The 23,345-nt window shown below is 36.9% G+C and overlaps 1 protein-coding gene across 1 annotated transcript in view; it reads left to right on the top strand.

Moving 5' to 3' along the window:
• LOC134662708 (protein shank) overlaps nt 1–23,345 on the top strand; it is a 327,584-nt gene that overhangs the window by 181,380 nt on the left and 122,859 nt on the right. The window contains exon 2 of the mRNA XM_063518979.1: nt 10,926–11,080. Coding sequence (XP_063375049.1) covers nt 10,937–11,080 — 144 coding nt within the window. The 5' untranslated portion in view covers nt 10,926–10,936. The remainder of the gene's footprint in view (nt 1–10,925; nt 11,081–23,345) is intronic.

A 23,345-nucleotide genomic window follows, 5' to 3' on the forward strand; every position in this document is an offset into this window, starting at 1 on the left:
CACAGCAACAGGGTAGGGGGCCTCATGTACACAGGGTATTAAAGACCTATCTTTTTCCTATGGAAGTGAGAAGGGGGGCATCTAAACAATGTAGGTGCTAGACAGACAGCGATATATGTTTTGGTATAGTTGTTGTGTGTGGTGCTTAGCTATACTATAACGTAACTTACGGCATCTTAAGATATGTTACCGTATATTAATATATATTATCGCTCCGTCTGTGACGGGCTTAATTAAACGACCTCAGTCAAAATAAACCGGCCAAATGCGAGTCGGACTCGCCGTCCAAGGGTTCCGTATATTAAGTCCGACTCACGCTTGACTGCATATTTCTAATAGGTTTTCCTGACATCTATAGGTAAAGAACTATTTTTTTGTGTATTTTTTTCAAATTAGACCCAGTAGTTTCGGAGATAAAGGGGGTGGGGGGTCGGACAAACATACAGACAGAAAGACGCACGAGTGATCCTATAAGGGTTCCGTTTTTCCTTTTGAGGTACGGAACCCTAAAAAGTGGCACAGACCATACATAATCTGGTAAACACATCATGTAATAGAACCACTGAAGCAGAAACCTAATTATTTAACAAATTAAATAGTAAGAATGCTTCCGCGTTCTCAACGGTCCATTAGCCCGCAATTATAATAATTGCGGGCCACGTTGCCTCATTGCGGGAATCTCGTTCGCGGCTAGTTTTTATCATGTCCTCGTAAGCTAGAAACAGCCTGTTTGTATGAAGAGCGATTAAAATACGAGTTACATTGTTTATACGGCCCGATCCTAATTTTAATATAGGTACACTGGCGTTCAAAAGTGCCCGGATAGATGTCGACCGTAATGCCTTAATATTTCGGTTGAAACATGTCCATGCACTTTTAATCGCCAGTGTATTCTATTGATCTAAATTCTAAAGTGTCATTCTATGGAACTTGCTATGTAAACAAAAGTGACTAGTAAATTGACATTCACAGACGATTTCAATATGGCTGTTTGTTTACATAGTTAGCAAGTTCCATAGAATGACACTTTAGATCCGATCCATATCGTATCTAGATATAATTTTTGACGTATATTTAAATTAGAATCAGGCCGATCTGATAGTTCAGCTTAAAAACATCGAAATGCCGGGACGTGCCCTTGTTGGTGTGAAGAGGTTGTAAATATGTGCAATCGACACTGGCTTGACAAGTTTATCTAATACCTTTAAACGAACAATTCTTGCATATTTATTTATTTATATATTTATTCATTTATATATATATATATATTTCGGGGATCTCGGAAACGGCTCTAACGATTTCGATGAAATTTGGTATATGGGGGTTTTCGGGGGCGAAGAATCGATCTAGCTAGGTCTTATTTCTGGGAAAACGCTAATTTTTGAGATTTTATATATTTTCAGAGCAAAGCTCGGTCTCCCAGATATTTTTAAATATAGAAGCTCAAGTTTGAATATCGATGTAAATCAAATTTGAGAACGTCAATCACTCTACTTCCATTTGTCGTTATGTAAAGTCATAGTTTGTGCTTGTAAATTAAATAAATAAATAATGTGATACCGATCTAAAAGTGCCTTCCAGTATTATTTAATAAAACTCCAAAGACCTCATGTAACATCTTACACCCCTAGCCAGCCGCGTGGTCCAAGTTGAATGTAAGAACTTCGCTTCGCTCGCTCGTTCGTAAATGTACGAAATGAAAACATCGAAATTTCCAAGTCTGTTAAAACAATTAAACACGCTCAGTTCATTTCCAAATTTATAATATTTTGTTTAGCAAGAGAAAATTACTTTTGAACTCGGGAATTATTTGCTAAACTGTTCTCGAACGGAAGCCAGTTTGAATAATTTTACGGTTTAGACTCACTTGTTTTAAGTCACTCGCGCGACATGTTTCGGAGAGCCTAGGTCTCCTTTCTCAAGCACTAACAGTGCGAGCAGCGTTCACGACGGCCGTGTGCTAGCTAGGCTAGGCTCTCCGTAACATGTCGCGCGAGTGACTTAAAACAAGTGAGTCTAAACCGTAAAATTATTCAATGTTAGTATGTCTCACAATAGTTTAAATTCGATGGAAGCCAAGTTCTTAGCTTAATAAGAACTTGGCTAAAACTTGGAGCCAATAATAGGTGAGTCTGTAGATGAGGGCCATGAGGGGTGCCCCTTAATTTACGCCTAACAATAATAGGGTACTTGACATTTTTTTATGAATGGTATCAGTTGCCATTCATAAAAAAATGTCAAATACCCTATTATTGTTAGGCGTAAATTAAGGGGCACCCCTCATGGCCCTCATCTACAGACTCACCTATTATTGGCTCCAAGTTTTAGCCAAGTTCTCATTAAGCTAAGAACTTGAATTAGGTTTGTTTTGAGGATCAAATGCCTGTATGGGACCCATAGTCTCAAATAATATTACAAAAGTCACAAATGATGGCCAAAGTCTGGCACCCGCACTTTACTGACGAAACGCTTCATAGAAAATGGCAATACACCGTGACGTCACCATGTAACGTTAGAAGCCGTTTCGATGTATGGAAAACAAGAAAATTGCGATTTTGTCGGTGAAATATTGCGTTTATGTACCTATATTGTTGCTATAGGTACAATATTTATTTTAATAAAATGTAAGGAATTTTCCTTTTTGTTAGTAAAATAATTTTTTTTTTACTTTAAGGTCTTGTGTTTAGTTTTTATTCCCATTTTTTTTTAAGTTCCAATGTATTGTGTTAAATTGCTCATTTTCTATCTATTTAACTGGATTTAGTTATAAAATTCAACATGTGTCTACAACCCTATTGTCATAATATGAATTCACATAACAGATTTGGCACAAGATAATTGTGCTTAATATTGAACCGGCATAATAATTAAAAAAAGCGGCCAAGTGCGAGTCGGACTCGCCCATGAAGGGTTCCGTATTTAGGGGATTTATGACGTATTAAAAAAAAAACTACTTACTAGATCTCGTTCAAACCAATTTTTGGAGGAAGTTTGTATGGTAATGTACAACATATATTTTTCTTAGTTTTATCATTCTCTTATTTTAGAAGTTACAGGGGGGGGACACATTTTACCACTTTGGAAGTGTCTCTCGCGCAAACTATTTAGTTTAGAAAAAAAATATATTAGAAACCTCAATATCATTTTTGAAGACCTATCCATAGATACCCCACACGTATGGGTTTGATTAAAAAAAATTTTTTGAGTTTCAGTTCTAAGTATGGGGAACCCCCAAAATTTATTGTTTTTTTTTTCTATTTTTCTGTAAAAATCTTAATGCGGTTCACAGAATACATCTACTTACCAAGTTTTAACATTATAGTTTTTATAGTTTCGGAAAAAAGTGGCTGTGACATACTCGGACAGACGGACGGACAGACAGACAGACATGACGAGTCCATAAGGGTTCCGTTTTTTGCCATTTGACTACGGAACCCTAAAAACATAACACTGCGTAATTATAAACACTCGTCAGTTTATAATCTCGCTAGTTAAATTATATACAATCTATTCATGAAATCTAACGTAGGTTAGGTTAGTTTATAATCCCCGTATAAACTAACCTAACCTAACTTACGTTAGATTATAAACTAACGGGTTCACAATTTTACGGTGTCATATTATTATACTGCTAAAATCCTAAGCAAGAAAGCCACAAACTAAAGTAAAAATAAAAATAGTAGGTACTTCTTTATAAAACAAAATGTATCACATCATTCAGAGAAGGGATACTGTACTGCTATCTTCTAAATAAAACGAGTCAATAAATCTAAGGGTCGAACAAACCGTAAAATTGACAAATCGATTTCCTCGACTCAAAACCAAGTGACTGCGGAGCGGTTTGAACTACTGATACTTATAAACAATAAGTTAAATCGACTTGGCCAAATCGGTTTGCAAACCGGTTTGGGTTGAAATCGGAGTCGACTTATTCGGTTTGATTTGTTTCGATTTGACCCATCACTAAAAATTCGTCGCCCTTTGAGAAGCTTACGCCTCCATTTACAACTCTCTTACAAATGGATGCTCCGCGTAGGGTCATTTGCCAGAGGTTCTTTTCTAAGAGAACTACACAAATACACTAGCCTCATTATAGTGGTCGTGCTAATAAAGAAATTCGGCTAGTGCCATGCCACAAGTACCGCTTTCACTTCAACTTGTGTAGGTGGCATTGTTCTTGCTCGTTCTCTTTAAGGTTATTTATTATACATATACCTACACTCACCGAATTGACAGAATTAATTAATTTAAGATCACGATTATATTTGCATAAGCAGTGGCTTTACTATAAAAAAAAATACAAGGCGCGAAGCCGTGATAATGATTGTTTAATCTACAAAAAAAATAGATATCAGGAGGGCAGGACAGATGAGAAAGAAAGTCACGTGATAATTTCCATACTTACATTATTTAAGTTCGTATACGATCAGTATACAGTACGGTTACCATCAGTTTGTCACTGACATAAACGCCGCGCCGTCGGGAACGTAATTTACTTTCTATACATCCCGTTTGTACTAATAGGCGAGTGCGAGCGAGATGTATAGAAAGTAAATTACGTTCTCGACGGCGTTTATGTCAGTGACAAACTGATGGTAACCGTACAGATCAAATTAAATTCGGCAAAAAATAAAGTTAAGGTAAGTACCTACCTGTAGGTACGGTACGTATATAGGTAAGTACGTAAGTGATTCGTTTGGCATATTTCAATCACCTTATTAAACAAAAGCTATCTCTGCATTCTGCATGTCATTTGCAACGACAAAGTTTTGCAATGTCATCATTCATGTCAAATTTATTTGAAAATAGGTATAACGGTTATAACGACACGTACTTTTTTCTGCTCAAGTTGGCTCTAAGAATACCAGAGAGACCACATTGCGCTATCAAATCAAATCAAGTATCATTTATTGTCAGGCAACTAAGCCCCATAGACACATACCTTACAAATTAACATACATACCTACAATAATAAAAAACTTACAAGCTAAAAATTTTTTCGGCGACACGGTGGTTATCTGTTGTGCCATGCCTTGTGCCACAACTCATATGAACACAAAAAACCGAATTCAAGGTTAAACCAAGTACTGCACGGTACACATTCAAACAGAACGTGAGAAAAGGTCTCAACCTTGCCCCGACAATGAAAGTTATATTTGTAATTATTTGTTGAAAAGCACTTTTGATAGTTTAATCACTGCTCTATTAAGGGCCACTTGCACCGTCCCACTAAGCCACTAACCCAAGGTTAAGCGGTTAAAGCGTTAACTCAGTGTCAAATTGTACTGGTAACCATGGTAACTCCAGGGTAAACTCTGCTAACCCAGGGTTAGTGGAATGGTGCAAGTGGTACTTACTGTTATGCAACTTCTGGGTGCTTCTTTTGTTTTTAATAACAAAGGAACTCGTTTGTGCAATGGGCACTTTTAGGGCCACTTGCACCATTCACTCACCCGGGGTTAACCGGTTAAACCTGGAGTTAACATGGTTACCAGTACAATTTGATACTGGGTTAACCCCGGGTTAGTGAAATGGTGCAAGTGGCACTTATTATATCAAAAGGCGTTTTAACGTAATTAATGTAGATTGTAGGGCATTAAGAAGCTTAAGATAAAACTTTTTGTGAGAATATTTTTATACGAAATGCGATCTTTCAATCTTAATTTAAACTGGGACATATAACTTATTTATATTACATATTTGACATAGTTGGGTTTTTTATAAGATTATTTTTAAACCGATTATGGACTTGTACTTTAATATGAGTAAGTTGATCATAAAATTTCATCAAAATATAGACAGCATATTCCGTAATGTAGGCAGATTATAAACTATCTTTTTCCTGAGCCACATGTTTTTACGACATTTTTTACAGCACAAGCATATTTTGACGAACTGACGCCCCATTAAAATGATTATTAAACATAAAAGACTTCATTATTTTTTTGCTCGACAGTTCCCTTGAGAACCTAACGAAAGAAACCTTCGATACTACAAACTCATCGTTACGCTGTATTTTTAATGTGTTTTTAATAATGCGAACGCTTTTTATGTATTTTAACAAATACGTACTAAGACCATTGTTAGTTACTAACCTTAATTGTCGTTGCAATAGGCCATAGGGTATAGGCTGTAGTGGGACAAGACCTCTCGCTGCCCTCCGTGGTCCGAAACATGGTGGACAGCGACAGGTTGTGGAAGGCTGTGCTGGACTTCTGCGAGGCGATCATGACGCAGAAAGAGATGGCGGAGCGCGGTAGGGAAGACGATCCAGCTTCCCAGCCGATGCGTCGCAAGCGCGTGGGGCGGCGGCGGCTCGCATATGACCGCCGACTTCCCCCTTAAGGGTTCCTGTGGGCGATAGGCTCGGGGACGTCTATCGCCTACACAAGGGTCCCTGGGGTGGCGAGCACGCCGTAATAATGGCGCGCAATTAGGGAGGTAGGGGGAATATTAAATTTCCTCCAGAGTTGTGTCCGGAGTCCGGACGGCCGCTGGCGAGGTTGCGGAAGAGTGCCGCAGTGTCCCTGTGACCTCGCCATATTGCGTTGAGCCGGCCAAGAGGGGTTTTAGGTCATAGGCAGGCCCGGATCTAGGGTAGAGCGAGTGGAGCGGCCGCTCTAGGCGCCGGATGGCAAGGGGGGCGCCAAAATAGCAAATGAGAAAAAAAAAGTTTTAAAAGACGCGAATGTGGCGGGGGCCCAAAATACGCTTGATAACATCAACGAAGGGCGCCAAAACCCGATTTCGCTCTACCCTGATCAAGGGCTCGGGCCGGCACTGGGTATAGGAGTGGTGAGTGGTCAATTAATTGTGTCATCGATGCTACTACATAGTTTTAGTAGTTTAACTTGTTTATGTGACTGCTACATAATGAAAAGCATTAAAGTACGACTCTTTAACTCGCTTTCAGCTCGTTTCATAAAAACATCACATACATTATATATATCTATCTAATACCTTTAAACGAGAAATTCTTGTATATTTATTTATTTATAATATATTTCGGGGATCTCGGAGACGGCTCTAACGATTTCAATGAAATTTGGTATATGGGGGTTTTTGGGGGCGAAAAATCGATCTAGCTAGGTCTTAATGGTGTTATATCTGGGAAAACGCTATCTTTTGAGATTTTATATGTTTTCCGAGCAAAGCTCGGTCTTCCAGATATTTATAACTTATAAGTCTATCACTACAAGAATTTATAAATTCTCTGATATGAATATCCAATATAATGTCCATTATCCATTCTTATCTTCAGATTAAGTAGATTACCGTTTAAATCCGTATCTGGTGGTTTCAAAACGATCCTTTAATCTACTATTGCGTCACTATCATCGCATGCGCACATACAAATTGGGCGAGGCGTTATTACATCTATCCTTTTATAGGACACTTATTGAAAAGAACAGAGAAAGACACATAATATAGTTTCTGTCTCTCTTACCAGCAAGATAGCAGAAAGTATTCAGCGAAAGAGATGTAAATATCTATGTTTATGCGATTATCACACTGATCCGCACCCCTCCGCATGAGCGAGATAGCGCTGCACGCATGTAGCGATATCCCGCTCCAGAGCATCGCGCATACAATGTGAAGACCGCCTAAGGCCTAATTGGTAGATAACGTTATCAGGCGGTCTAGCACAACTTGCGTTCTCGCGCGCGAGTCCATACTTGAAGTCGCGCCAGATGTATGGAGTCGCGCGCGAGAACGCAACTCATGCTAGACCGCCAGTTAACTTAGCTTAGCTTTATGAAGGTGCGTCACTGTTTTCCTTATCCGTGCATGTTTGAGAAAGACACGCATGTGTGTCGCTGCGTTTATAGGATGCTAAAGGCCTGTGCACACCGGATGCGTGTGCGTAGACGAGCACGTGCGCGTTGTAATATATAGGTCCTTATGAGAGACGGCACACCGCTTGCGTGACGTGTGCGTGGACGGCTCAAACATTTTAGCGCACGTGCACGTCTACGCGCAAGTAGTTGGTGTGCTCTAGTCTAAAAAGCAATTATTACCCATTGTAAATATTCTGGTAATAAACAGATGACATTATTGACCATAATACATGACAATATATGATTATGCAATACGGTTTTTGCATAAATAAGACTCGTAAAGTAAATAGATTTACAATTCAAAACAACATAAAATACGAGTATATACGCCTACGATTTTATATGGGAACGTCGGATGAAGTGCCCTGGAGATGTGACACGTTTGTACACCGAGCGAATCATCTCCCGTAACATTTATTATTATTATAAATTATAGGTAGGTATTTTAAGTTGTAATGGTCCTGTAAATCAGCGTTGAGGCTCGCGTCAAAACACAATATTAGATCATTTTAGTCTTCTCTAGTTGTTTTTATGCACGCTGTTTGCCATTATACTTATGAAACTTAAATTCATTCGTAAGGAATTTTCCGAACATACACTTTAATAAAGTATCTCATTGACTTTATAAGTAGATATCAAGTGACTCACACTCAAAACCAGTGATGTTCAAACCACGTAATATTTTAATCATCACACTATCATCATCACCTACCGACTTTACACTCCGCGAACGCGTCCGGTTGCACTTCCCCGAAGTTCCAATTTCAAATTCAGTGGCGCCACTTACCGCGTTCTAGGAACGTGCTCACCTTTACCACGATGAACGTCCCTCACTCTCGTTAGCTCACTCGCAGTGCATCTCGTTCACTCAGTGCACCAATTTATCAGTGCGAGCGAACACGAAGAGTGAGTTAACGTAGACGATAGAAAAAATGGCCGCGGGAATATCTTAGTACGAGTACGATATGGATATGGCGGATGCCTGAGGCTTGATAATACGTGTGTCATTATTGTGGAATTCTACCTGTACGACGTATGTTAGACAATACGTTCATTTAGCTCAGATAAAACATCAGGACGTAAGGTATCCACAGCGATAAGCGACATATTAACATTGTTGTCAGATTTTGTTTTTCTCTGAGAAACTTTTTAGTCATTCTCTAAGTCTAGTGTAATGACAGTTCCAGACAGCCAGATACAGGTCCATATTGCATATAACGAGAGTCGAACCAATGTTCAGTGACAGAGAGTGGAACGGCCACGTCAAATATAGCGGTTCCACACTTATTCATGTCAAAGTCTTTGCAGAACTTGGATAAACTCTATTAGTTACCTATCAACCATGATACCCGTCGTTTTTAATATTTGTTGCCGTAAATACATTTCGTAATAAAATGTAGGTATATAGATATTAGAAATGTTAGTAAAAACCTTCAAACAATCACAATCAAAATCTTTTTATCTCCCGATAAAGCATTATTAAAATTCCCCGTGAAAACCGAAAAATCCTACTTAGAATTTCAAATGTGCCCTCACAATAGACGTATTGTCATTGAGTGTCATTGTCGTATGAGTGGTCTGGTGGAAAACGGTTTAGCATTTATGAGTATGGGGAACGAGACGATTATGCTTAATTATGCGGTTTGAAGGTAAACATGTATCTTCCGCGGTTGGACGAGGTAAAAATACATATATTTTACCTATATTTTTGTGAACTCTGTGTATCGCAGACTAATATTATCATGCCGCGATCAGAAAGGGATTAGAAATAACAGATTTCCATACACTTACGTCAAAATCAATATGGATTGACAGCTATCTCAATCCCTTTCTAATCGCGATTCAGTAATATCGTAACTCATTATTTTCTACCTGGAATGAGAATTTTTTAGGTAAAAGTAATCAAATTCTCCTTTTTGTTACTTACTTATAATTGGTTAGGTAAGCACTGGTGTTGCTCGTAAATTCGAAGCTATGACATGACATGACATGTCTTTTCAAATTGGCAGTATTTATCTGCCCTCAACTTGTCTGCTAGACTCTGTGCGGAAAGAGATGAGTTTGCTATTGCACATTTCACGACTCTTCTCTTTCCGCGCAGACTCTATCACAAGATGACAATTTTCGTGATAAAAAGTGAACATACGCGTCATATGCCAGTTCTGTAGTATCATATCAATGCCAATAAGATTCATAGACTATATTTTATTCGTGTTATTCTACTCTACGCTCATCTCTACCGGAGAAGGGTATTAGTCAGTAAGGGTTCACACTTTCACAGTAATAATAATAACCAAGCTGGCATAAATAACACTATAACTGTCAGTAGGTCAGTGAGCGACAGTTTAATATGCAACGAACGACTGTCCTTTATGAGAGATCGTTCGTTCAACGATTATTGCCGATTGACCAACTATTTTGACCGATTTCACAGTGCCTATGCACAATTCACCAACTTTGCACTGTCAAGATACAAATGCTTGCATACAATACATTTTATGTGCTTCTTAAGTTACGTTATGGTTATGATAATGGCATGACGCCAAAATAACATTTCGTAAGTTCATTGTGCTAAAATGACGTGAGTTGTATGAGGTGGCATACTTAAGTTTTTGTTGCAATTTTGTCCAGTAGGTAGATAAATTTCATGATTGACGTAATCAACCTTTTTCTAGCATCGTACCACTTACTATCTACCAAGGGCTATGTACTTACTACTTACTTGGCTGGCGCGATGACCCAAAATGAGTCTTGGCCTCCAACACAAGAGCACGCCACTGCTCGGTCCAGAGCGGTATCACGCGAGCTCACGAAGATCTGGCTCCACTCTGTCCGCCCAACGATATTTAGGATGACCAACATCATCATCATCTATCCATCCATCATCGTCATCAACATCGTCATCCTAAGGGCTATGTAGCTAGGGCTATGTAGCTAATTTTTCCTCCTCTAATTAAGGGGGGATTTAAATCTTCTCTAGGCAGAGGGTGTAGCTTTATTTGACGTTCATAAGCGCATTGTAATATGCCTACTTAAATAAACTATCTTTTATCTTATCTTTATCTTATTTGGAAACCCTTGTTCCAGATGTCGTAGCCATGGAAGGCGAGAGCCCCGAGCCCTCGGGCTGGCTGCTGGTGCGCGTGCACGTGCCTGAGCTGAACGTGCAGAAGAGCCTGCAGTTCCCGAGAGACCAGCTCGTCTGGGACGTCAAGCAGCAGTGCCTCGCTGCGTTGCCCAAGGTCAGTAGCTATTCATGATATCAGACTGCTTAGCATGACGCGTTGTCGTGGTTGACTCCATACTTAAAGTCGCGCTTGACATGTTATGGAGTAACAACGCAAGTCACGCTAAAAGGGCAGATCCCTCCGATCATCCCGCAATACCGGATCACCGGAATTTTTTGACGATATTTCAATACCGGAATTGAAAAGGGTCATTATTGAAATCTCGGAAAACTCAGAAACAACACTTCGAGCAAGCCATTAGACATAGCTATTTATATAAAAGATAAGATAAAAGATAAATAAAAGATTTTTATATAGCTAATATGTAAAAGGCGCGATTGTTTACAAACGTTCCCACAACAGTTACTTAGGTATGTACTTAAGAATCTTTATGGCTTTATTTTTTCTGTTTGAACTGGTTCGTACTTAAACACGTTTCTTAGCTTTTTTACAGTTTATCTTTGTACAACTGTTATCTTCTTGTCTCATTTAAATCCTCCTTTTAAATTGTTATCTTTTGTTTTTTAAACTTCTTTTTTTCTGCATTGTTTGCCGGTAGAATCATAATTAGGTGCTAAGTTGTTATTAATCATAATCAATTAATGGATTTTTTTAAGATTTGGTTCTGAAATGTGCTGAAATAAGCAGACAAATGTGACATTTTTATGGCTTAAAACTAAGCAAGTACAGAACGTTTTTTTTTACTGAATACCAGCAATCAAATGTATAATATTATATATAAGTTCTAAAGTTCAATTATGCACTAAAAAGTCTCATTTTTGCTTTTTAAAGTGAAACAGTGCCTTTATTAAGCATGCTAATTTAAAAGTTGAAAATGCTTGCGGGCCAAGAATTAGCATTATGTCGGACCTTCCAAACTCCCACAACCGGTATTATCACCAACTTTCGCTTATTCAGATTAAGTTGGTTCATCGATTATTCAATGTTACGCTAAAATATTTCTCTCACCTTCTCATTTTAAATGTAAATTCCGCATTTACATAATACTTACCGAGCGTTATGCGGAACAGCGTAATATTCATGGTTTTAAAACAAAATGGCCACTTAGTTGTGCTCTACTGACTTCTGTTTTGTTTATGGCCAATGTCAATCGGAAAATGCCTGAAAATAGTTTACTTAGCACTAAAACGTTTCTCACAATCAACGAAAAATCTTTGATTTTAATGTTTTTGCCAATTAAAACGTATATAGTAGGTAGGGTCATTGCGCTAGTTTTCGTCCACTTGACGAAATTTGAATATAACACAATGCTGCACAAATTTGGACTTATTGCAAACCTTAATGTCTAAAGAATATATCTATCTACGAAGGGTGTCAAGTTTCGGCGGTTCCGCGGCCGGTTCCCTAACACTGCGGGGTTGCGTAATGCATCGCAATCATAATGTGTTTTTTAGTGTTTAGTTATATTTTTATAATATGTATGCTAGTTTTAAGGTATTTATGTATGGGCCACTAGAGACAAACCAAAGAAAGTCTGCAGCGCAATAATTTGACATCGAATTAAAAAACTGCATATGGCAATGTTTTTAAGCAGTCAGTAAACGTCATGCACTATGGTATGTGTTTGTCAAAATCGTTTAAATATTCATTGTGTTTTGTGATGAACGGAATAAACATGGTGAAACCTTACAAAACCGGCGTGCGGGAGTTACTTTTCCGCATGACGAATAATTTTACACTTGTAAAAAGTCAGCACGAGGCGATTCAAGCTGAAAAACGACAATGTTTACAAAATTTGGAGTTGATGACGGGTAAGTGGAATGAAACATCTTAATACTTCACCATATGTAGGTACATATGGTGAAGTATTAAGATAGATAATATAATATTGGTTTAGACAAAGGTTTCACAGCAAATTGAACACACCTAATAGGTATAGGCATACTTATGAACTTCCTCTAACATTTCGAGAAACTCATTGGTACTAGCCGGGTTTTGAGCTCGAACCCACAACCTCCATGCTTATGCTCACGGCATGGGTACCTACTAGTTAAAGCTAAAATTAATTTTGAATATATGTTTATTGTTTTAATGGTTTATTTCGTTTTTCCGAAAACTTTAGTTCGCAAATTGCGGGCAATTTCTCTGTCAATCTAATTACGCCTTAATGGGAGTAAAAGAGAAAGATGCTCGCATATTGAGAACTTCGGTGTTCGCGGTAGGCCCTCTGTACCTATTTACCGCCGTCGCGGATATTACAAAAGCTTATTAATTTTGATGAAGCCAAATGTCACATTCTCCCAATATTATTTATCAATATTAGTATATGTCTACATATTAATAGTGACATCTATTGTCGGAATGAAATTTATTTTACCATAAAAATTAAGCTGTGCATACAGCTTAATTTTTTCATAGACGGTAAATATGGTAGAAATTTCACAAGTATCAAGACTATTTAATCCATTTTCTGTGGTGTTGTCGCATACTGATTTTTAAAAACTACTTTTAATCTAGCGCTGCAGACTTTCTTTGGTTTGTCTCTAGTTGCCTGAAATAAACGATTTCATTCATTTTCATTCATAAAAAAAATATTATTTGCTAATCCGTCAACTGGACGAAAACTAGAGCATGGACGGAAACTAGCGCAATAACCCTATGTAAGATCCAATTAAATGGTTAAGAAAAAATCTATTTGATGATAAAATTCATCGTAGGTACCTACTAGAAGAAGAAGAAAAAGAAGAAGAAAAACATTTATTAGCACAATAACATAACCTTAAAAACTAACAAAGAGAACACAAAATGAGAGGTTGCGCTAAATGGTCCTCACTTAGCTAGGTGGCACGGTATGAGCCACATGGCACACTCCGCGACGCTGATTTTCAGTAAGGCCCAGTGAATGGACTAGGTGGCACTCAGTAAAGGACACAATGTACAGAAATAAGGGAAAACTAAGTAAAACTAAAATTAAACATTAACAATCAAATCAAATTACTCAATAAAAATTTGCCTATAAGTCTTCTGTATGTTTGTGTGTATGTATGTAAATGTCTATACGATTCGTGTGTATGAGTGTGCACGGTTGCCTAAGTGTTGCATTTTTGTTTAGCCAGTATGCATTTACGGAGGTGAATTTTAAAGGTGGACACGGTTTTAGAATTTCATACTCGTAATTTTCGTACTATACAATACGTGGTTAAAGGCTCCACCCAAAAACATTAGGTATATTATAAATTCCTTTCACATCACTAGCAATTTGTTATTATAGGTAATTGAGCAAACACTCAGTCTAAAAGATTCCAATGTACATCCAATTTACGTTCCATATCATTCAAAATAAATAACAAGGTACTTATTTTATGTAAATGATGAAAGTGTTCGATTAATCGAAAGCAAATCGTGTTACTAAATTCAAACGTCGCTAATCGATAAGCGATTTTATTTTTATTAGACGCTGCTCGAATGCAAATCGATTCTTCGGACGGAGCGCCCTTAGGAGTGTTTGCTATCGAATTGAATTTAAATTTGGAACGGTTTAAACTATCTTCGAGATCTCTTTGGGAATTTGGAACGTTCTTCACGTTTTTAATTATAATATAGGCTTTAGTCATTGATATAGTATAAAGAACTGGATACCCAATCAGCCGCCAAAAATGGCCCCACAAAAGTGATGTCAAAACAGATCATGCATTACTTTTTACACGACTGCCCCAAAAAAAGAGTGTATTGTTTTCAGGGTTCATGTTTGTATGTGGGTATGTAAGTTTCTTTGTTACACCGTAACAGCTAAGTGCCTGAACCGATTTAGGTGTTTGAGATATCATTGGAATCCTTACATCATCCCGAGTAACATAGGCTATGTGACGTCATCACAAAACCAATATGGCGGATTATGCACTGCAAATTGTGCAACCGAAACAAAAATAAAACCAATAAACCTATCGAGTTGGGTATTAAAATAAAGGATTTTGAAAGACGATTCTAAAACTGTACACAAAATATGGTTTAAACTATTCATTTGGTAGGACAAGATTTTACAAAATATAAGTATAACGCAAAGATAAATGAATTGTCTAAATCTATTGAATGGGATATTAAAAGAAAGGATTTTTTAAGGCGATCATACGAATATATATAAGTTATATGTTTAATTGTATCGTTGGAGAGAAAATACGAAATGTTCTACATCGCGCTAATGACATTTCTCTTTGCAGCTATATACGACAACGTCATACGTGGCGCTTACGTTATTTTCAATTGCGAAAGTGTCAAATACGAAAGGAACGGTTTGAACGATTGACTAGATTTCCTTACACATTTGGTAACAAAAAAGGAATGTTTCATACAAACTTTCTTGGACATTTTGGGAAATATGGTGGAAACTGTTCAGCTTCATGTACTTTACCAGCATACCAATATTTATAGAAATCTAAGATGTGATCGAAATGTACAAATTATTTGAGAAATGCTCAGGTACTCTGAATAAACATATTGTGCTGTTTATTATAAGATTTAACTTGAGACTTTGAATAGAAGACACTATTATCATGAATTCATGACTGTAGAAGGCAGGTCTTTTATGATGATTTTAATTTTGCACGAAAAATTTTGCAAATCCCGGAGCACACGTGCTACTGTTGTGAAACAATATTTTACGAGAAGCAAAGACTGGGAGCTTAAGACAGATGGGCTCTTCCTGCAACTTCCACGAGTATTTTAGTAACGAAAGCCGAAGGCCGAACTCCGCATAGGGTCGACGCTCCGAAGCGTAAGGAAGGTGCGTGCTTCCTGTAAATTCCCCAAGTATCTTAATTGCGAAGGCCGAAGGCCGTGCTCCGCGTAGGGCCGAAGGCCCAAAGCGTAAGAAAGGTGCACGCTTTTTGCAGTTTCCCCAAGTTTCTTAATTGTAAATACCGAAGGCCGAGCTTCGCGTAGGGCCGAAGGCTCGGAGCGTAAGAGAGGTGCATGCTTTCTGCAGCTTCCCCAAGTATTTTTATTGCGAAGGCCGAAGGTTCGCGTAGGGCCGAAGGCCCGGAGCGTAAGAAAGGTGCACGTTTTTTGCAGCTTCCCAAGAATCTTAATTGCGAAGGCCGAATGCCGAGCTTCGGATAGGGCCGAAGGCCCGGAGCGTAAGAAAGGTGCACGCTTTCTGCAGCTCGAAGTATCTTAATTGCGAAGGCCGAAGGCCGAGCTTCGCGTAGGGCCGAAGGCCCGGAGCGTAAGAAAGGTGCACGCTTTCTGCAGCTTTTCCAAGTTTCTTAATTGCGAAGGCCGAAGGCCGACCTTCGCGTAGGGCCGAAGGCCCAGAGCGTAAGAAAGGTGCACGCTTTCTGTAGCTTCCCCAAGAATCTTAATTGCGAAGGCCGAAGGCCGAGCTTCGCTTAGGGCCGAAGGCCCGGAGCGTAACAAAGGTGCACGCTTTCTGCAGCTCGAAGTATCTTAATTGCGAAGGCCGAAGGCCGAACTTCGCGTAGGGCCGAAGTCCCGGAGCCTAAGAATGGTGCACGCTTTCTGCAGCTTTTTCAAGTTTCTTAATTGCGAAGGCCGAAGGCCGACCTTCGCGTAGGGCAGAAGGCCCAGAGCGTAAGAAAGGTGCACGTTTTCTGTAGCTTCCCCAAGATTCTTAATTGCAAAGGCCGAAGGCCGAGCTTCGCGTAGGGCCGAAGGCCCGGAACGTAAGAAAGGTGCATGCTTTCTGCAGCTTCCCTGAGTATCTTAATTGCGAAGGCCAAAAGCCAACTAATGGGAAATAATTATGTAGTTGCAGAGATATTAAGCCATAGCACTTTTCAATACGTCTGGTTTTTGGGTCATCCTATTTAGGTTTTTAAGCACGTTTTATGCTAACATATCAAATATTAACATGATGAAAGCTCCTTGAAGCAACTTAAGTGCCTTAAATCATATAAAAAATGTGGTTGGTTTGTATGGTCACTAAAATGTATAAAATAAAATAAATTAATTAAAAATTAAAAAACACGACTGCAGTTTATAAGCGAACTGAAAAGCTAAAAATAATTTTTAGTTATGTTAGGTACTCAACTTAATGAATGTAAAATATAATATATAGGTAAGTGTTCTGTCAGGGTCGTAAACAGCAAACGGAAAAGTTTAGGCTCATTTAGGATTGTGACTGTACCTCTATATTTTATTTCGATGCAGTCGGGGACCTGTGAATGGGAAAAATTCAATATATCAAGGTCCCCGACTGCAATCGAAATAAAATATGCAGGTACAGTCACAATCCTAAATGAGCCTAAACTTTTCCGTTTGCTGTTTACGACCCTGACAGAACACTTACCTATATATTATATTTTACATTCATTAAGTTGAGTACCTAACATAACTAAAAATTATTTTTAGCTTTTCAGTTCGCTTATAAACTGCAGTCGTGTTTTTTAATTTTTAATTAATTTATTTTATGTTCAGTAATATCTCCACTACTAGGCATGTAAATTCTACTAATAGAATTGAAAACAAGTGATCAATACCATTAGATTCCCAATTTCTATCGCTCGTATTTCAAAAATGAACATTTCGCCGTTTTCCATCGATTTTCGAGTGACGAAATCTAGCGATCGACATTCAAAAATCAGCCTCCAGCTAAACTATATATGAAAGTAATTTTGCATAGGCAGGCAGAAAGAGACAGGCTCAAATTTTCACTTTTTTTTAATTGAGCTATATATTTGTTGCCATTATAATTTCCCATGGCTCTGAACAGAAACCTTAAATTAAATAATAAGATGAGAAGGCTAACTTTATTTATGTAATTCTTATATATTGTAATTAAAACTTTGGTTTCAGTGATATTCAAAACCCGCTCGTATTGTTCACCTATCTACATTACCTACCAACTACATAAAGTTATTATTTTCTGATACCTAGTGATCGCGACGTATGAGTAACTAAATTCAATGAGAATGAAATTGGTTGTCACTGAATGAAGGCTGAAAAAAGCATATGCATATTTGCTTAACAAATGGTCATTCCTAAAAATAACTGAATTAAATTTTATTTATATAAAAGTTCAAGTGAATAAAGTGAAAAGAAGCAAATGAAAGGGATGCGGTTGGTTGGTTTCATTTCAAAAGATCTAATTTCCAGCGAAATATTCTGTTACTGGTTATGACAAGCTAACCAGGCTGTCAGATTTATGTTCGAAAAAAAAAGTTCAACAGATTAATACTTAGGCTTTTTTTCCTTATTTACTGATCGGCTAGCTAGAGGCTTGCTTCTTAACTAAATAACTTTAGGTCAGATTGCAGTATCACAAGCTCAAAAAAATAAATTAATTAAAAATTAAAAAACACGACTGCAGTTTAAAAGCGAACTGAAAAGCTAGAAATAATTTTTAGTTATGTTAGGTACTCAACTTAATGAATGTAAAATAGAATATAAGTGTTCAGTCAGGGTAATAAACAGCAATTGGAAAAGTTTAGGCTCATTTAGGATCGTGATTGTACCTGCATATTTTATTTCGATTGCAGTCGGGGACCTGTGCATGAGAAAATTTCAATATATCAAGGTCCCCGACTGCAATCGAAATAAAATATGCAGGTACAGTCACGATCCTAAATGAGCCTAAACTTTTCCGATTGCTGTTTATTACCCTGACTGAACACTTATATTCTATTTTACATTCATTAAGTTGAGTACCTAACATAACTAAAAATTATTTCTAGCTTTTCAGTTCGCTTTTAAACTGCAGTCGTGTTTTTTAATTTTTAATTAATTTATTTTATTCGTTTAGTCTTGTTTGAAACGCTCAAATGTGAAGTTGTCAACAATTACGAAATGTGCCGTTAAAATATGTAAAAATAACAATGATAAAACAAGGAAAAAGGATGGAATGTATTTCTTTCGGTAGTTCTTTGGATAGCATTACATAATTTATGTAATCTGGTGGTAATTTTATGGTTTTGAATAAATTAATTTGTTAGTACCAAAGAAGGGATGTTAAGGAACAAAAATCTAATGAGTCGATGTGAGGTCAATATTTTTTTATATTTTTATATGGAATTCATAAGAAATAATATTATGTTTAAATTCAAGATTTCCAAGAAAACCTATGCGACGTGCAAAGTGGACTGCTATTTAATTATAGCAAGAGATAGGGGTGATGCAGTTTTAAACAAGGCAAAACGGCACTTGTGTGTTCGGCCCATTTCCCTGTTTCCGACATATACACCACCAATAAGGGCTTATATCGACTAACTGTAAATGCTAAACCTGTCGGAACACAGTGACAACCACAGGATTTTTTTTATAAAGTATAGGTAGACTAGACTTTATAAAAAAAATCAAATCAGTATCTAAAGTCTATTTTTTTATTCGGTAGACTGAAATGACAGTTAATAGTATGGACATGAAATGTCATTTCATACTATTAACTGTCATTTCAGTCTACCGAATAAAAAAATAGACTTTAAATGTCCCCGTGCACCCGCGCTATGAGTAAATGTAGATCTTAAATACACAGTTATTTAATAAGTAGAATTTATTTCAAGGAAATTAGTATTTAAAGACGTATACTTACGAATTAAAAATTTAATTTGTTTGAATTTGAACCACGAATTAATTTTATTTGAGCTCCCGATTAAATTAAATTTGTTTTATTTATTACTTCAATTGGTTTTCCTGTACAGTAATACATATTAAAGTGTACCAAAGTGACTCCATTCGTTCATTATTCTCGTTTGACGTTGTTTGACGTAAATACGTTACGTTTAGTGCCATCGGACTAAATTTTTTAACAGTGTTGGTACTTATGTTTGCAAATTTGACACTTAATGCTTACGACATTAAGCTTTTTTCTGTACAAAACATTTATCTTGACTCAAAATTTACGTAAGCGTTTTTATCATCAATGCAAATGGTGCGAAACGTCATTGGGATCCACATTTCTTGACGTTTTTGTTCTGCTTTGTGTTAATTAATTTCTTTTATATTAAGTCAGTGGCTTTAGTCTTGAAAATGCTGAACAATTTTATTTTTAATCTCCAACAACGGTTTTTTTTTTTTTCAATAAGTAATTATATATACTTGGTCAACCAGATCTTGACAGTAGAAAAAGGCGGCAAGTTTAACAAATGTAGGCGCGAAGGGATATCGTCCCATAGAAAATTTGAATTTCGCGCCTTTTTCTACTGTTCTATTCTAAGATTTGGTTAACCAGCTTTATCTAAGAAATACATCGTCTAGAAACTCTAGCTAGACGATTTAATTAATGGTTAAATTCATTATTAAATTAGCACTATTAGGTAGTCATATCAAAAATAGGAGTTGAATAAAGTGTTATTTATCCCTAATTGTCCTAGTCCCTAAATTGTTGAACGTATCTAACAACACGAAGAAAGGTCCAAGCACACGCGTGCTTATCGGTTACCTCAAACGCTGTTGCAATGTTTATGTAAACTAAACCGGTCTCATTGAGAACTGTGTCAACGACGAGGGATCGGATCCCGGACTAACTGTTTTATCATTCACTGGAATTTTATACCATTTTCATACTAATTTAAGTATGAATATGTACTTGTAATGAAGTAACTGTAGCTTGAACTTCATGTTACTTGTTTGCAGTAATCGAATATAGTTTATCTTCATTCCATAAACTGGATCCTAGCCACCGCCATATAATTGAAGTTACGCCCTCATTTTAAAACAACTTAAGTACTAAAATGACATGAAACTTGGCATAGACATTCAAGTTGTCTGGTACTAGTTTTCGTCACTAAAAATTGTGATGTAAAGAAATTAGAGCGAGTAGAAGCTTTATATACACTTCTACTAATAGGTATTCAAGTAAATTATTACCTACACCGAAGTTTTGTTTCAAGAATGGTCCAACTCCAACCAGATGACTTCATGAGAAATATATCAAAGCTCGTAATAATATCGTGCATTACTGTATTTTCTAAAGACTTCATCCGCCACTCATATTGATGAGTGGCGGATTTTCATGTATAAGTACATACTATCCATTATTAATAGAGACGGTCCACCGAGCACATTGATTTAATTCGGAAAATCTCAACTTGACGGCGGCATTCTACAATGGAAACCTGTTTCTTACCGTTACGTTCAAGTCGCACTTAAATGCCGGTTACGCCAAACGAGGAACATGAAAAAATCACCTTTTACAACGGTGTATACTGGTAAATACGACCTTATGCAGTGCTGTTGTAGATGAAATTCGAATGACGGACAAAGAACCGACATGTTTTTTTGTATGATGCAAAAGTGGATATATTAATGTACACAGGAATAAAAAAATTAGTAAAAATGGTCCGCCGTTATCTATATTATATTTGACTAAATATATTTGACTACCATTTAAGAAACACTGGTAAGGTTAGGACAGACAAGACCAGGCCAATCAGGCCATGTGGATAGTAGCGTCCAACTGTAAAAATATTAAAAGATAAAGATAAAAGATAGTTTATTCAAGTAGGCATAATTACAATGCGCTTATGAACGTCAAATAAAGCTAGGTTCGGCTCCAACCCTACACTTCTGCCCCGAGAAGATTTAAGTCCCCCCTCAATTGGAGGAGGGTATCCCAATATGGGACCGGCAACAAACTCGGCGGGACACATCTTTTCAAAAAAAAAATTACATCTTATAATTAACATGCATTACGAGAAAATAAGTAAAAAAAAAACAATTTAAATTACTATAGAATTCATGCAATTATACACATATACATATTATTATTGCTGATCAAATATTTTTTTGTAGCACTGTTTATCAATCCCACGCAAATATTATAACATTAATAAGCCAGAGCACACCGGCTGCGTGTGCGTCGACATGCACGTGCGCTAAAATGTTGGAGCCGTGCACGCACACGTCACGCAAGCGGAGTGCCGTCTGTCATAACGATCTGTATGTTACAACGCGCACGTGCACGTCTACCCACACGCATCCGGTGTGCACACTTGCACAGGCCTTAATTGTACATCTCATATTTCATTCCGATGTTAAAAGCTTTGAGTGGTAGTTTTTATTCGTAACTTTTTTTGTGTTAATGATAATATGATATTTATTTTACTGTAATAACATGTATTAAATTATCATATACCTATGGTTTAACTATTTTTAAATTGTTTGCATGTTTTTTTAGGTACCTACCTATTGTTTTTATATATCTTTTACGACATTATAATTTCCATAAATTTATTAATTAATCTAATTATGTGCAATAATAACGGTTTTAATTAACAAATACTAGTAATTATTATATTAATCGAAATATTTCTTTAAATATTTATATCCGTATTTAGATACATTAGTATACTTAGGTACCCATAACTAAATATAATATTGTTAGTAGTTTACATATAATATAATATGTATGTATATTGTTTTCGGTGGTGACTCGGGAGCTCAGGTGGCCACTTGGTACAGGGTACGTGATATCATAATGCAACCTCTATATAGCCTGGGCCTTCATTTCAACCCTTTACTATATAGCCTGGGCCTTCATTTCAACCCTTTACAATATAGCCTGGGCCTTCATTTCATCCCTTTACAATATTATCCTTAGACGTTATGTTCTGTCAACTCTCTTTAAAATTAAGCCCTTCATTCGACAAAGTACAAAATACTGGACAGATAATGTGACCATATTTACAGTACATATGGCACTAGGTACTTTAGTAAGTAATTCGCAAGTCGTGTCGATTTAAATCACTCCCTTCGATCGTGTTTTAATTTATCGTAACTCGTTGCGAATTTCCTATTTTTTCACTTGTGGTAATATACTATTTTGCACATATTTTTTAATCAGAATAATAACAAATACTTATTGATCGCTGAGGATATTCCGTATTTTGTGTCAATTTGAGGGGTTACTTGCCAACTCTATGAAAAGCGTAGCATTCAAAGGGTTGTCATACTTGTACCTCAACTAAATCAACCCTCTCGCGGTTGTCACTTAGTCGAATTGTTTAAATGGTACATACTTTCTTGTTTGTTACTTTAATTTGGAATTTAATAAAATTAAGTCAAGTTACAAAAAAGTTAAAAGGGTTACAGTTGACAGAATATTACCTACATATCTTTTGGGAATTACTTGGCTTGTATCCTGCATGAATCATATGTGATTCAGTGTCATATAATCTCGGAAAAATACTAGCATGATAATTATTATTAGGCATAAGTTATTACTCATAGCATGTTTATCACCCTTATATCACTGGTTGGTACTAAAAACCAAATATTGCATTACAATTGATATAAAATACTTTATATCTATGTAATTTTCCTATTTTAAGTGTGTTCCAAAATATATATAATCTTGTTATTTAACGCC

The sequence above is a fragment of the Cydia amplana genome, chromosome 3, assembly GCF_948474715.1.
Source record: "Cydia amplana chromosome 3, ilCydAmpl1.1, whole genome shotgun sequence".
Classification (NCBI taxonomy): Eukaryota; Metazoa; Arthropoda; class Insecta; order Lepidoptera; family Tortricidae; genus Cydia; species Cydia amplana.